Here is a 14,128-nt window from a genome sequence, read left to right on the forward strand (position 1 = left end):
ATCCTGTAGAACATCCAAGAACATTCACTGGGCTTGCGACTGACAGCATCATGTATATGTATATGTATTGGGGGAGGTTCTTCTCCCATCCGAGCACAGAACATGCTGCCCCCACCTGCTCTTTCTATGCCTCCCCCAGCCCCATGCTGGCTTCTCTTTGTAATGCTGAGACGTTCTTGCTAAGTACATCCCTAGACACTTCACATCTTTCTTCTAATACTAGGAGAACAGTTTTCTTAAAACTATTTAAAAAAAAAAAACTCCTCTGATGTGCAGAGAAGTGACTGGATTTTTCTGTTTATCTTATAGCCAGCCACCTTGGCAAATTCACTCGTTCCCAGGACACTTGCAATTGGTTCTCTTGGATTTGCAGTAAAATCCACAGCGAGGGTGGCTACGGCCCAGGAGGAGGGAGCCTGTGTCTGTTGTCAACAGGCGAGTCTGTGGAACGAAATCACTGCCCCAGGAATCAAAAACTACAAATGAGAGGATCTGGTAAAACAGCACTTCCTGCTCGGGCACATCCCAACAACAGAAGGACTGGCCCCAAATGGATCAACCTAGGGGTAAAGGCTTTGCCCGTATACAGTCGGTGCTTATACTGAATCACATACCTGGACAATCAGAGTCGTAGGAGTACAAGCAACATTTATATTTATTTAGCCATCCATATTTTCCCATACCATGTTAAGTGAGGGACTTGTTTACGGCAGCCTATTAGGACTAATTAGAAACAATGCTAGCTTTTAGGAACTGCCCCTACGAGGTGTAATTAAGTTGCTTCTAGTTTCCCTGTTCAGTGTGCTGAGCAGCAAGGCAGGGCAGAGAGCCTCTTTCAGCCTCCACGGGAGGCTGGAGCACACTCAGCACTTCTCTCTCGGTTACAAAGTGCTGATTCAACAGACATCCGCCCAAGGGTCAGGCTCACTGTGGATCCAAGGCAAGCAAGATGGTGAGCTTCTTATGTAGGATTGTAAATGGGAGAGCACCAGCATCCAAAGCCAGGCTGGCCCACCCCTGGCTTAAAAGGGCACACAGGCAAAGCACTGTCTTGGGTGTTTACTGAACTCAGTCGGTTTGGCTTTGTTAAGCAGGTACTCAGCAGGAAGAGAACTCTGGGCCCACTGAGCTTCATGCTGAAGTAGGGGTCTCAGTGACAGAGGAAGCAAGGTGGGGAGGGTTCCCTTAGCAAGCAGAGGGAGGCCTGGGCAGAAATACACTGGGAAAACACTGCAGTGTGCACATAGGTTCAATGACAGCCAAGCACCTAAGGACATCAATCTTCAGAGGAGTAATTAGCAGATATACACGTGAAAACACGCCGGTCACCTAGTGACCAAGGAGACTTAAACTGCTATGAGGTAGTGTTTGAGACAGAGCTGTGAATTTGGAGAAGGGTCCTGTCTTAGTTAGGGTTTTCCTGCTGTGAAGAGACACCATGACCAAGGCAACTTTTATAAGGACAACATTTAATTGGGGCTGGCTTACAGGTTCAGAGGTTCAGTCTATTATCATCAAGGTGGGAGTGTGGCAACATCCAGTCAGGCATGGTGCAGAGGGAGCTGAGAGTTCTACATCTTTATCTGAAGGCCGCTAGCAGAATACTGGCTTCCAGGCAGCTAGGATGAGGGTCTTCATCCCATACACACAGTGACACACCTACTCCAACAAGGCCACACCTTCTAATAGTGCCACTCACTGGGCCCAACATATACATACCACCACAGGTCCCTTCACTGGTTTGGCCCCCACAACCTTGGACGGACATATGGATGAACAGTCCCAAGGTCGTTGGCCTGACCTCTGAGGAGCAGATTGGTAAGCCACCACAGGCGCAGTGAGAAGCAGCAACACACCACACGATGAAACTCCTCCAAGTCGTATGTGGACAAGAATGGTCACCCCAGAATAAGTTACAACGAAGAGCTTGGGAACACTCAGCACCGCATCCCCCCAGTACTGTGCAGACAGGCGCAGGGATGATCAGAGAGGGCTCTAGCCATGATGCTAGGAGACAAGATGGCTGCCGGGCTGTTGTATGGGTCACCATTCTGGCAGGAAAGGGGGTTGTTGGGAGGAAGGTAGCAAAGAGAAGCCTATTGGCCTCGTTGGCCGTCTGCTTAAATCCCCTCTGTTCTGGGGACAGCTCTGCATTTTGGAACTGTCCATGGAAACAAATGCTCACGGTAGGCAGACATCAGGATGGGTGGCTTCAGTGCTTCTTCCAGGCTCTGCACCCACGGAGGTGGCAGGCTTATTTTTTAAGACATCCGAGGGCTGGAGAGATGGCTCAGTGGTTAAGAGCGCTGACTGCTCTTCCAGAGGTCCTTAGTTCAATTCCCAGCAACCAACCACATGGTGGCTCACAATCATCAGTAATCACCATAAGAGGATCTGATATCCTCTTATGGTATGCCTGAAGACAGAGTACTCATATACATAAAATAAATAATCTTAAAAAACAAAAAGACGCCCAAGTCCACGTGTAAGAGAGAAACTGACTTTCAGTTCGGGAGGGTGCACTTTTCCAGAGTGGTGTCCGTGGAAGGACAGGCTTCCCCTAGCAGACAGGGAACCAGAGGATGCAGGTTTGCCTGGGTCTTCCACGTGGAACTCTGCTGCAAACCACAACAGAGCTTTCCATGGAGCCTCTCAGGGGGCGGGGAACAGTTTTGGTAAAATGACGTAAGCTGGCTATGGCTGACTTGGTGAATTTTGACCCCTCGCCCTTTGTGCCACACTTCAATATTTCAAGCTTAGCTGCAGTAAAAAAATCATCTCAGTTCCAGCTTTAAGTATGCTCTCCCAACTGGGTAGTGCCTGATGAATTTAAGCTTGGGTGAACGGAGTTCCCTTCAAAAACATGGCTAATCTGTCAGAATAATTCAGTCCTACTTAGGGAAGTGCTGAGAGGCATGACATCATACTCACTTGGAAAAGTCTCTGATTTCCCTCAATTCCAGTGAGTCCTCAGCACCGAGGCTGCGCTCACTGGCCAATGTAGATAGAGGTCAGTGGGGCACTGACCAATGTAGATAGAGGTCAGTGGGGCATAATGACTCCTACATACAGATGGTCAACAGAAACCAGGGCACTAGGGCAGAACCACTGGTCTTTGTGTGCCAACCCTGCTGCCAGTGGAGGTGGAGGGATTTCCTGGCCCTCCATTCTCACCCAGGCCTGCTGTGTCTGCATGCCAACCACCCCGGTGTCAATCAGAGGGGAGGCCCCCTTCATGGGGCTGGGCCCCACATGTACCACACAAACCCCCTCTTACAGTGCTTTCATGGCCCTCCAGGTATGTTTGTATTCTCGTGGGCAACAGAATAACTTGAGTCCCCTAATCCTCATGAATCATTGAGTCTGATCTCTTTGCAGGACTTGCATTCGCTTCATGGAGAAATTGAGCCCTAGAGGAAAAATAAATGTTTAAAGGCCCCATAACAGTCAGAACAGGCATTTAGGGGCTGAAGAGATGGTGCCGTGGATAGGAGCATTTGATGCTCTTCCAGCAGACCCCAGACCGATTCCTAGCATCCACGTCAGGCCACTCATAACTGCCTGTAACTCCAGCTCTAGGGGATCCAACACTTCTGGCTTCCGCATGTATGCATACACATGCACATATACTCAGAATTCATAAAAATTATCCTCTTATGGTGGCAGAAGAGAGATGAAAGACCTAGGATAGATATTGGAGGCAAGAGTCTTGGTCTTACAGTGTCTCTTCTGGGCATTTGCGTATATCTTTAATATAGTGTTTTTCAAACTAAGGCGAAAACCCAAAACACAAATCTAAACTTTCTCTGCCACATCTGTATAGGAAGCTGAGAAAAACAAATGTCCCCATTTTATCTTTAGCCAGTGTCCACCAAAGTGACCAGGTCCCCCTGTCCCCATGCCTCTGGAAGCTCCCACGGGGCCTCACCCGGAAACAGGCTGCAATCTTTACCATGGGCTCTCACACTGGCTGAGTACGTGGGGCTGGCCATGAGGGATGGCAGCTGCACCGTTATAAGGCACAAGGCCACGCAGCAGGTCCATGTCACAGTCCCAGCAATCCGAGGAACAGGAGAAATGCAAACACACCTGACTCAGACCCCTGACTTCAGCTCAACACTGTGCTGACTCACTTTGTAATGCCATTGTTTGTTTGCTGAGAGACATATCGGCCAGCAGGCAGGTAAGCCAGCCAAGCGCCCCCCTGTCTAGACTGGGCAATGAAGTCCAGAGCTCACAGACCTAACCACATAGTGGTCCTGTAGTGGTCTGGCCTCCGGCAAGGTGAAGTCTCTACCCCTAAGTCCCTGGGCTGTGACAGGACCTGGTGACACTTCCTAGTGTGGGTGCCCAAGAGAGGTTCTGGGCAGTGGTCTGTCACTGTCACCAGAGGTAAAGGCTACTGACCAGGTTAGGCCTCTCCTCTCAGCAATGAGCGACAGAGGCTTTCTTTCCCGGGTTCATAGTTATCTGGTCATGACAACTCCACTGGGCCCCTACGCACTAGTGCACTGCAGATGTCCAGAGGCCCAGCTGCTTGACTCTAGCCTCACCCAAAGCCATCTGTCATACATTCTTTTTTTCCTTGTTAGGTAGGACAAGCAGCCTTAGGTCCTCTTGGGGACATAGAAGAAACCATGCCGATGGCCATGCTGTCCATCCTAGATGCTGGAACAATGGAAGGAGGAGTCTTGATGTGGGGACTCCCTGGTAGTTAGATCCTCTGCAAAAGCCCTCACCCCAGCTCTGCCCTGAGGTTCTGGATGAGCCTCCTCAGGCTTCAGACTTCACATTTCATGAAACTAGCCAGATGGTCCCAGAGATGGTCCAGAGGCAAGAACTACAAATGCATAGTATGTCTGTGTCAGAGGCAAGGATAGCAAATACACAGTATGTCTGTGTCCATGCTGGAAATGCAGACTGCCATCTGGCAGGGCTCGCATGGGGTACCGGTGAACGGAGAACCTCCAGCCATAGGAGCTAGGGTGGGCGTGGGGCAAAGGCCAGAGCTTACGTGATAGGGAGCGTTGTATGTATGTATGGGCTCTGGAGTGGCCCTAGGTTCGTCAGACGTAACTCCAGATGTGCCTGTGAGGATGTCTAGATAAAACCACAGATGTTCCTCCTTGGTGACTGCCATACCCAGTCATATGGAAGCACGAATGGTACAGAAGGCCTCCCTCTGGGTGACAGAGCCCTACATGACCATGGGGCCAGGACCTCAGTCTCTCCTACTCTAAGCCTGTGCCTCCGTTCTCTGGGATTCTGGCAGAAGCTTTGGGTCTAGGATAGCTTAGCTAGAGACTGTGTACACCGAGTCCATACAGTAGCCCCCCTGCGCATAGGCCTTTTCTCTTGTGTCTCTGGGGAACCTGGCTTAACAGGCCCAGAGACCGCTGCACCCTCACTCTGCCAGAAGGTGGCAGAGCTCTGTGTTTGCCCTTATGTGCCTGTGCGGCAGAAACTTTCTGTCACCAGATTTCCAGGCTGCTGCAGAAATAATCTCAGTAAATTCAAAGCCGAGATCCCGGGCATGAAATCCATAGCTCATTACAAGAGCTGTAAATTAAAACCACGTGAGCAAGAGGAAACACTGACTGGTGCAGCCGCGCAGCCCAGTGTGAAAGGAAATGATGGATTTTGAAAAGCACCCTGCACCCCATGGGCCTTCAGCAGCGACAGGCTGTTCTCGGGCAGGCTGGCAAGCACAGCAAGTCCCCGCTGTGTGCCAGGGCTCAGGCAAGCGCTTAGCTCTGTCTCCAGGCAACACAGCAGCCACCACCGCATACAAGGAACCTTGCAGCTATCTGTTGGCATGCAATTCTCTGGGCACCACCTCTCCACACATTTGAACCACTCAAAACAGATACTGCAACATACCTCCCCTAGCCCAAAGCCTGACCTCTGGGCATTTCCTTCTAACAACACACCTTCAAATCCAAGAGAAGAGCACATTTCCACGGTCACCTCGACTCTGTAGGTAAGTTCTCAGAAAACATCTGCTTCTGAAGGACTTCATATTAGTCAGGGCCAGTCATGGACAGGGCCTGTGTTAGTTATAGATTTCTATCCCACTACTGTCTTGGTGGTCCCTAAGGATTCTGATGTTATGTAGCTATTTCCTCTCAATTGAAACACTGTCTCCTAGAGTGGGGAGGCAGGCTAATAAGATTCAGGAAGTCGTTTACTTACAAGGCTCAGGAAGCTCCTGAAATTTATAGGATTCACTAAGTTCTTTTCTAATGCTGTATAGGATTAGTGACCGTTTGGGAGAGGAGAGGTTTGTTTGTTTGTTTGTTCATTCATTGTATATGGGTGGTTTGCCTGCATCATATATGTGTAGCACATGCATGTGTTGTCTTCAGGAGCTAGAGAAAGGTCTCTGATCCCTTGGGGTGGTTGATACAGATGGCTGGGATCTGTCATGTGAGTTCTGGGAGGAGTGCAGGTCCTCTGGAAGAGCAGCTAGTGCTCTTAACTGCTGAACCATCTCTTCAGATCCCAAAGCTGCCTGCAATCTAGGTGGAGAACTCCAGAGATGCAGCTTTCATGAGTTCTCACCCATGCTGGGTGAGCTTTTCAGTAATAGAGCTGCCTATGTGGTCACTCAACAGTCCTGTAAGTACACTCACTGGGTAGTCACTGCCTTGATGTCTATCTGAACAGATGTTTGTTCGTGTCTCCCAAGGAAAAGGCACTTAATACTGAGCATGCGCATTAGCACTGGCCTGCAGCGTGGGGAAGGCAGAGGAACCGTCTCCTCCACCCCCACCTAGTGAAGGCTATGGAGTCACTGGGGACTTTATGAAGATAGCAGATGCGCAGGAGACTCCCATCTCCTCTGCAGGTCTCCCACAGAACAGGGCAAGAGCTTAGAGAGACACAGTACTGAGCCCAGTCTCCATCTGCAAGACCTACTCCAGGCCCTGGCTTCCCAGCACCTCCTTCAGCATCCTGTGCTGAGACACTGGTCAGTGGCCGCAGGGCCACAATGTAGTACGCAAAACATGGGAAATCTGCACATTGCCATGAGGCGTCCATCTGGGGATTTAGGAAACAGGGATGAAGGGATTTTTTCCCAGAATTCACAATTCAAAGAACTTACATCAGCTGTTGTGGCCATACATTTTTCAGGCTATTGGCTAGTAACTCTGTTTTTACAGCATGAAAATACATGGTAGGTTTGGAAAGCAATGAGATTTTTCTTCTCTAAAAGACACAGCTACTGGGTGAATGCTCTCCCAGGGATTAGGTCAAGGGCCCAGCCCACAGAGACTGGGAGACTGGGACTCAGGTGCAGCGGAGGCACAGTGTCACAGCAGAGTTCCCCAGGGAAAGGTTATGGGTCATCTGCATAGTGTGAGGTTATGAACACAACACAAGAACTATGAGAAAACTGATCCCATGAGAACAGCATCTTACAACCAACAGGTTTGAGGAGCTGAAAGCTTGCAGGCCGGTAGACGATGTGACTCCAACAGAAAGGCCGTGTGCGAACACACACAATTCCGCACAGTCCCTGCAGTGAGCACTGGTCCCCTGGCCTTGGTGCAGAGCCAGGTCCCACAGCCTGAACAGGGTACCAGGTCAACAGGTGCCTGCTGGACTCTGGTGGCTCCCAGCCTAGACAAGACACATGGCAGAACCTTCAATACTCTGTCTGGAGGACGAGGCAGCAGGCTTACGTGGAATGCACCATGATTTCGCTTGCCACCAAGAAACTGAGAAAATGTCACTGCATGAAGCCAAAGGAACTTGCAGTGTGATAAAGTTACCGGCCCTGAGAAGGGACGCTGGCCTAGTTACCCAGGTGGGCTTGACAAGGGTAACTCCTGCGCACACAGGAGGCTGGGGTCAACAAGACAAGACGTGTGAAAATGAACGTTGCAGTGATGTGTGTCGGTGATGAAGAAATGAGGAACCACAGCCTGGAGCTAAAAAGGCAAGGATAGACCCAACAGCCTCAGGAGGGAGCTAACCTGCTGCACACTGGCCAATCCCCAGAAACATTCCACTTTCTACTCGGCAGAGCTGCGCCACAGTAAGGCAGGGGGGCTGTGGTCTCTGCATCAGTGGCTTGACGCAACAAGCACACCAGTCCCTGATGGAGCTCCCAGCCAGTGTTATCAATGGCGCCCGGGTAACCTTATTTATTCGACTCTCCCTGGTACTTTCTGTTGTCCTTAAGAAGGTGGAGAGTGCTGGAGACGGGTGGGTAAAAGCTACACACCTGTGAATGTGCACGGCTCTGCTGCGGCACGCTGCACTGTGGCTAGGTGGCAAGTTTCATGTTTGTTTTACTAAACATAAAACAGTTGATGGGATATAAGGTTGGTTTTTTTCCTGGGAGGTGGTCACAGCACTGCCTACTTACGTGCACCTAAAACGTGCAGAGGACAGACATTTCTCGAACATCTGGAGACCCTAGAGGACCGTTCTCCGCAGCTTCTGGATCAAGGCATCCTTAGTAGCCAGAGACCATGGCGTAGGAGCAGCTATGGCTTCCATTGCCTAACCAACACATCCAGGAGAGCTCTGTGCATACAGAAGCCCCTCACGGGTGTCCCTTACATGGGTCAAAAACTACTTTTCACAAGAACTAATGTTTCTGGGCCCACAGAGACTGAACAACCAACCAAAAAGCATGCATGGGCTGGACCTAGGCCCCCTACACATACGTAGCAGATGTGCAGCTCTGTCTTCATGTGGGTTCCCCAAACAACTGGAGCTGGGGCTGTCTCTGCCTTTGGATCCCCTTCCCCTACCTGGGCTGCCTTGTCTGGCCTCAGTGGGAGAGGATGCACTTATTCCTGTTTGGACTTGGGGGGGGGTCTTGGTACTCATGGGAGGTCTTCCTTTCTCCTTAGAGAAGGGAAGGGGGATGGGGAGGGGTGTGTGAGGGTGGACACACCTTGGAAGACCTCTCTGTCTCTACACTGTTTAATTGTATCACTGAATTCAGGAGAGGGTGCTTGGAAGTGTACACAGCTGGGCAACTGGGGGTGAGCAGATGTTTCTAGAGGTTCTGGGACTTGGGCTTTTCCAGATCTATCATCTTTAGCGGAGGCACCCCTGACTTCTATTGGACAGTTTTTCCCAAGTGCCGTTGTTCCTGAGCAGTATATGGAGTGATTACTACATAAAAATCCAACACTTTGAATGTCTCCTCCCCACCCCACCTCCACTGTCTAAGCTAGCCAAATGCTCCACAGCTGAGCCAGACTTCCCTCCTCAAGAATCCTCTTAGAACCAGAAACTCAAGACTACTTAAAATGACTGGGCTTGGCTCACGCTGGGGACGCCCAATCACGAAGCAAGCCAAACCAATTTCCTTAAGTTTACATTTAAGTTTAATCTGCAGCCAGGGCCGCCAAGCTCTTAGTAAATTCTGTTTCTCTGAATGAGTTGATCCCTTTAGGTGAGCACTGGGCATGTGCAGGGACAGGATAGGACCCTAAGGAGCTGGCCTGAGAGCTCTGGCCAAGGGAGGGGTATCCGTGAGGAAGCTGTGAGTGTCTGCTCAGAGGGAAGAGACGAGAAGGACTTGGAGAAGCACTGAGCTAAATTCCAGTGGAGAATGTCGTCTTCTGCAGGGATCCCAGAATCCCCAAACACAGACCCCAGTCGGCTACATAATAGCTTTCCCTAGTTGCTTCCAGAACTTTCCATGAAGGTCAATGTGCACGAATGCTTTTAAGTTGGATTGTTTTGTTTTATCTTCTCTTGCCTATCCCGAGAACTGGCTAACCACAAATAACAAATCTGTCGCCATTTCCTGTGCTGGCATTCTAGGATTGGTGGACAAGACAGAGAAAAGAGGACAAGAAACAGGTCGTTCAACAAGATCAGAGTTCTCATTTCTCCACAAAGGCCCTCTAACCCTGGAATATACAAATTCAGCCCACACAATTCTGTATGTAGAATCAACCTTTCTAATGCTGCGACCCTTTAACACAGTCCCTCATGTTCTGGTGACCCCCAACCATAAAATTATTTCCGTTGCTACTTCATAACTGTAATTTTGCTATTGTTACGAATCATAATGTAAAGATCTGATCTACAACCCCCATGAAAGGGTCGTTGGACCCCCAGATTGAGAACTGCCGCTCTAGACCCTTAAGATACTGGGTACTTTTTAAGCTCTGCCTTGTCTCCATTCTGTAGGGACTGCTCGCTGAGCTGTGGAAGATACAGAGAGGGCGCCAGAAGAAATGCTGTGACAAGGACTGTCCTGCAACTTAACGAAATCTGGAGCCCCACGCAGCAACTCCTCCGACCTAGGTGTGAAGCCTGGAGCTCTAGCCACTGCACGGGCAGAGTGGACAACCCTAACTAGCCATCAGCCTGTGCCCTCGGAATCTCTGCATCCCACCGAGGTACCCCAATGCGCTCTTTTGGACACACCTCCCCGATGCTGGCTCCCCCTCTATCCCGCGCCCGCAGCCCCCCGCAGCCCGTGCCCACGCTCACCCGTTCCTCCTCTGCGCGGACGTCAGGCATGGTGCTCAGGCACAGGCCGACGGCCGTGACGGCCACGAAGGCCACGGAGACGTAGGCGAAGAGCTTGCCGGCCAGCCCCGAGTGCGGGTTCTCCAGCACGTCGCGCAGGCGCCGTCGGCCTCGCTCCAGCCGCCCGCCGCCGCCCAGGGCTCGGCCCGGGCTGCTCGGCGGCCCTCGGGCGGGCGGCGGGGCGCTCGCCTCGGCGGCCTCCTCCTCGCGGCGGCGCAGGCGGCGCAGGCAGCAGCGCTCCAGCCGGGCCTCGTCGATGCCCCAGTAGGCCAGCTCGTCGCGGAAGGCCAGGGCGCACGGGCCGCGCAGCAGCCTCAGCTTGCCGGCGCGCAGCAGCGCCACGATGGCGCGGAAGGCGCACGGGCTGCGGTCGAAGAAGAACTCGTCGCGGCTCACGTCGTAGTCGTCACACACGCGCAGCAGCTCGTCGTGGCCGCGGCAGGCTCGCAGGCGCTCCAGGCGAGCCAGGGGACAGCGGGCCAGCGCGGCCCAGGCCAGACGCACCCGGCAGCCCCCGACGTTGATAATGACGTGGCGCGCCCGGGCCCCTCGGCCGCCTCGACCGCCTCGGGCCCCTCGGCCTGCGCTGCCAGGCTCCGCGCCCGGGGCCTCCGGGTGCCCCAGGAGCCGGGCCATGGCCCCATAGGCCAGCCGCGATCAGGAGACTGGGCCTGCAAAAGGAACCGTAGTGTTAGGGCTACGGGTGTCGCCTAGCCAAAGATCTGGGTTCTGGGGGACCGGGAACTTTTTTTTTTTTTTTAAAGATTTACTTATTTATTATATGTAAGTACACACCCCAGAAGGGGCATCGGATCTCATTACGGATGGCTGTGAGCCATCATGTGGTTGCTGGGATTTGAACTCATGACCTTCAGAAGAGCAATCAGTGCTCTTAACTTCTAAGCCATCTCTCCAGCCCATCCAGGAACTTTCTATCCCAGCTCCACTTGGAACTCTGGCACACTTGCAGGCTCCACCATGTCCATGTTTGGGATTACCTCCCGCTTATCAGAGGGCCCTGTAAAGTAGATGTCCTGTCTTACTCTGCTTCGCCCCCTAGAAGTCAGGAACGCATAAATTCGCAGGCAAGGTCGTGGGCAGAAACGGTTTAAGCAACCCTAGACTCAAGTAGGGTCTGTGCCGCGTATCTGTCAGGGTAAGGCTTTTTACAAACTTACGTCTAGTCTGGTATTTAAAAAGAGCTCGGTTATCCACCCTCCAACGAAGTCATGGAGGAGAATAAAGGTGGAGTGAGGCTTGTGGTAAATTAGAGACAGACTTACGAACACTAGCCATCAGCCTGTGCCCTCGGAATCGTGTGGACACTGCTCTCGACTGGATTAAAAGGAACCAATTTTGAAGAGACATTTAAAGCCAAATGCGAAACATTGAGCACAACATAGGAAGTAAAAAAAAAAAAAAAAGTAAAGAAAGATATGATAATTGAATATGAGAACCCAGGGCAGTTTTTCTTAGAGGTCCCGTCTGCATCTTCAGAGATGAGGAGGGTCTGGGACTCCAGCGGTCGTGGAGGAAACTGCCTGCATCTCACGGATATTTGCATCTCGCCAGGCCTTTTTATGCTTCATGCATCTTTGACATCCCCATGATGGCAGAGGTCCGCTCTGCTCAGAACAAAGCTCCCAGGTAATTTTGCTGCACAGCTGGGGTTGAGAATCACCAATCAAGGAAGACGGAAACCCACAGTGCCCGATTTTTCAGCCAGCCTTGGTTTCTAAGTCAGAGGAACTGTTTGGTACCCACAGAAATTATTCAGATGCTCCGTGAGCCTTCTAGGTTTCTATGCCAACTGTTTGGCATACACATTTTTTTTCTCTCTACTGGGCTCGCTTGTCCTAGAGGATTCTATATTAAAAAAATGGGGGTGGGTTATCACTAACATCAAAGACTTTGACTGCACAGAGACTTCTGCTGTCTTCCCAGAGGACGCCCCTCTCCCGCCAGTTTACTGTTTGCACTGCTTCTTTGCTTCCTGGAATGGAAAGGCCAGAGGATCAGCAGAGGCACTCAGAGTTTCGGTAACAGTAACAAGAGTGTGGTTGATGGGCCAGTTGGTCCAGGTTAGACCAACCTGCCAGTGAGAACACCTTGGTTGATTGTTGGGGGACACCCCCCCCCCAGTGTTGTCCTAGTGTCATAGAGACAGACAGACAGACAAATGGTAATTGTTCAGCACACCTGCTAGGAAGGAATGTTCTCAGCCCTAGCCACAGCATCCTATGTGAAAATATTTTCTTTGCACAATAAAGCACTCTAAAATCCTTCCTGAAGGTAATGAAACACAGGCGAGGGCTGGTGAGATGGCTCAGTGAGTAAGAGCATTGATTGCTCTTCAGAAGGTCCTGAGTTCCGATCCCAGCAACCACATGGTGGCTCACAACCATCTGTGATGAGATCTGGTGCCCTCTTCTGGTGTGTCTGAAGACAGAAGCTATGGTGTATTCCACCGGATAGAGAAAAGCCAGAGCAAGCAGAGGTCCTGAGTTCAGTTCCCAGCAGCCACGTGATGGTTCACGGCCATCTGTGATGAGATCGGATGCCTTCTTCTGGCTTGCAGGCATACATGCAGGCAGAACACTGTCTATATAATAAATCTTAAAAAGAGAGAAACCACGAGAGAGAAAGCACCTGAATCACTGGAAACAGTGACCTTTCGCAGCAGCTGGATTTCTCTGAGCCTTCCCTATGCCAGTGAAGGGAAGCCACCCCATACGCACCCCTGATTCCAGCTCAGAGAAGTCATCCCACGTCTACCCCAATGGATGCTCAGGGGACTCATCTTGTCCATGTCCTGCGCCTAGTTCAGAGATCTCACTCTGTCCACCCCATGCTCCCAACCCAATGGTGTCCTTGAAAAACACAGCCTGCACTCCTGACACCAGCACCTTCACGGGAAGAACATACCTCACCAGGACTCACCGCTCCCTAAAGCTCCCACCAACCTCCAAGAAGACTGACCCGAAGGCTACGTTTGCTGTTATCTCCCATACCAGGAACCTGCCTGCAGCTGATGCAGCCAGCTTAAGGCTGTCTGTCAAAGCATTCATAGGAGGCTATAGCTGCTGTTGCCGGAGGCAATGGATGGCAATTGGATGGAGAGGCGCTTTGGAGGGCAGGAGGTGCTTGGGGAGTAAGGCATTGGAAGGTGCTTTGGGATTGGGGGATGCAGGGCATATCCAGGAAGCCTCCAAGGCTGTCCCCGGCTGACCTTTAGGTACAGAGGCAGGTGAGCGGAATTGTTATAGAGGCTGCCTGGCTGGGCGCTGGCAAGGTCCCAGCTCACACAGCCCATCTGCAAAGACTGGCCTCGCTCTTCTTTCTGGGAGCCTAATGGAGCAGAGCCATTACGGTCATCTAAGAAAAGGCACAGAGGCTTTACCAAATTGACCCTTTGAACCATGAGCTGCGCCAACAAACATCAACAAACACCAGGTCCGTTTGGGTTACAGTGGAAGATCCTGTCTCAAACACAAAAACCAACCAACCAACAAACAAAAAAACTAAAGGAAGCCATACCTGGAGACCAACCTAAAGGATTATGATAATGTCTCTGTAAGAAGTATTGATGAGACAGAAGTCATAAAAAGGAAGCAAGAGA

At 51.3% G+C, this 14,128-nt stretch overlaps 1 protein-coding gene across 1 annotated transcript in view; it reads right to left on the reverse strand.

Annotated features, from left to right (window-relative positions):
• The window catches only part of Kcng2 (potassium voltage-gated channel modifier subfamily G member 2), a 64,969-nt gene that overhangs the window by 16,436 nt on the left and 34,405 nt on the right, over positions 1–14,128 (reverse strand). The window contains exon 2 of the mRNA XM_031366131.1: positions 10,471–11,180. Coding sequence (XP_031221991.1) covers positions 10,471–11,145 — 675 coding nt within the window. The 5' untranslated portion in view covers positions 11,146–11,180. The remainder of the gene's footprint in view (positions 1–10,470; positions 11,181–14,128) is intronic.

This window comes from Mastomys coucha, unplaced genomic scaffold, assembly GCF_008632895.1.
Source record: "Mastomys coucha isolate ucsf_1 unplaced genomic scaffold, UCSF_Mcou_1 pScaffold13, whole genome shotgun sequence".
Classification (NCBI taxonomy): Eukaryota; Metazoa; Chordata; class Mammalia; order Rodentia; family Muridae; genus Mastomys; species Mastomys coucha.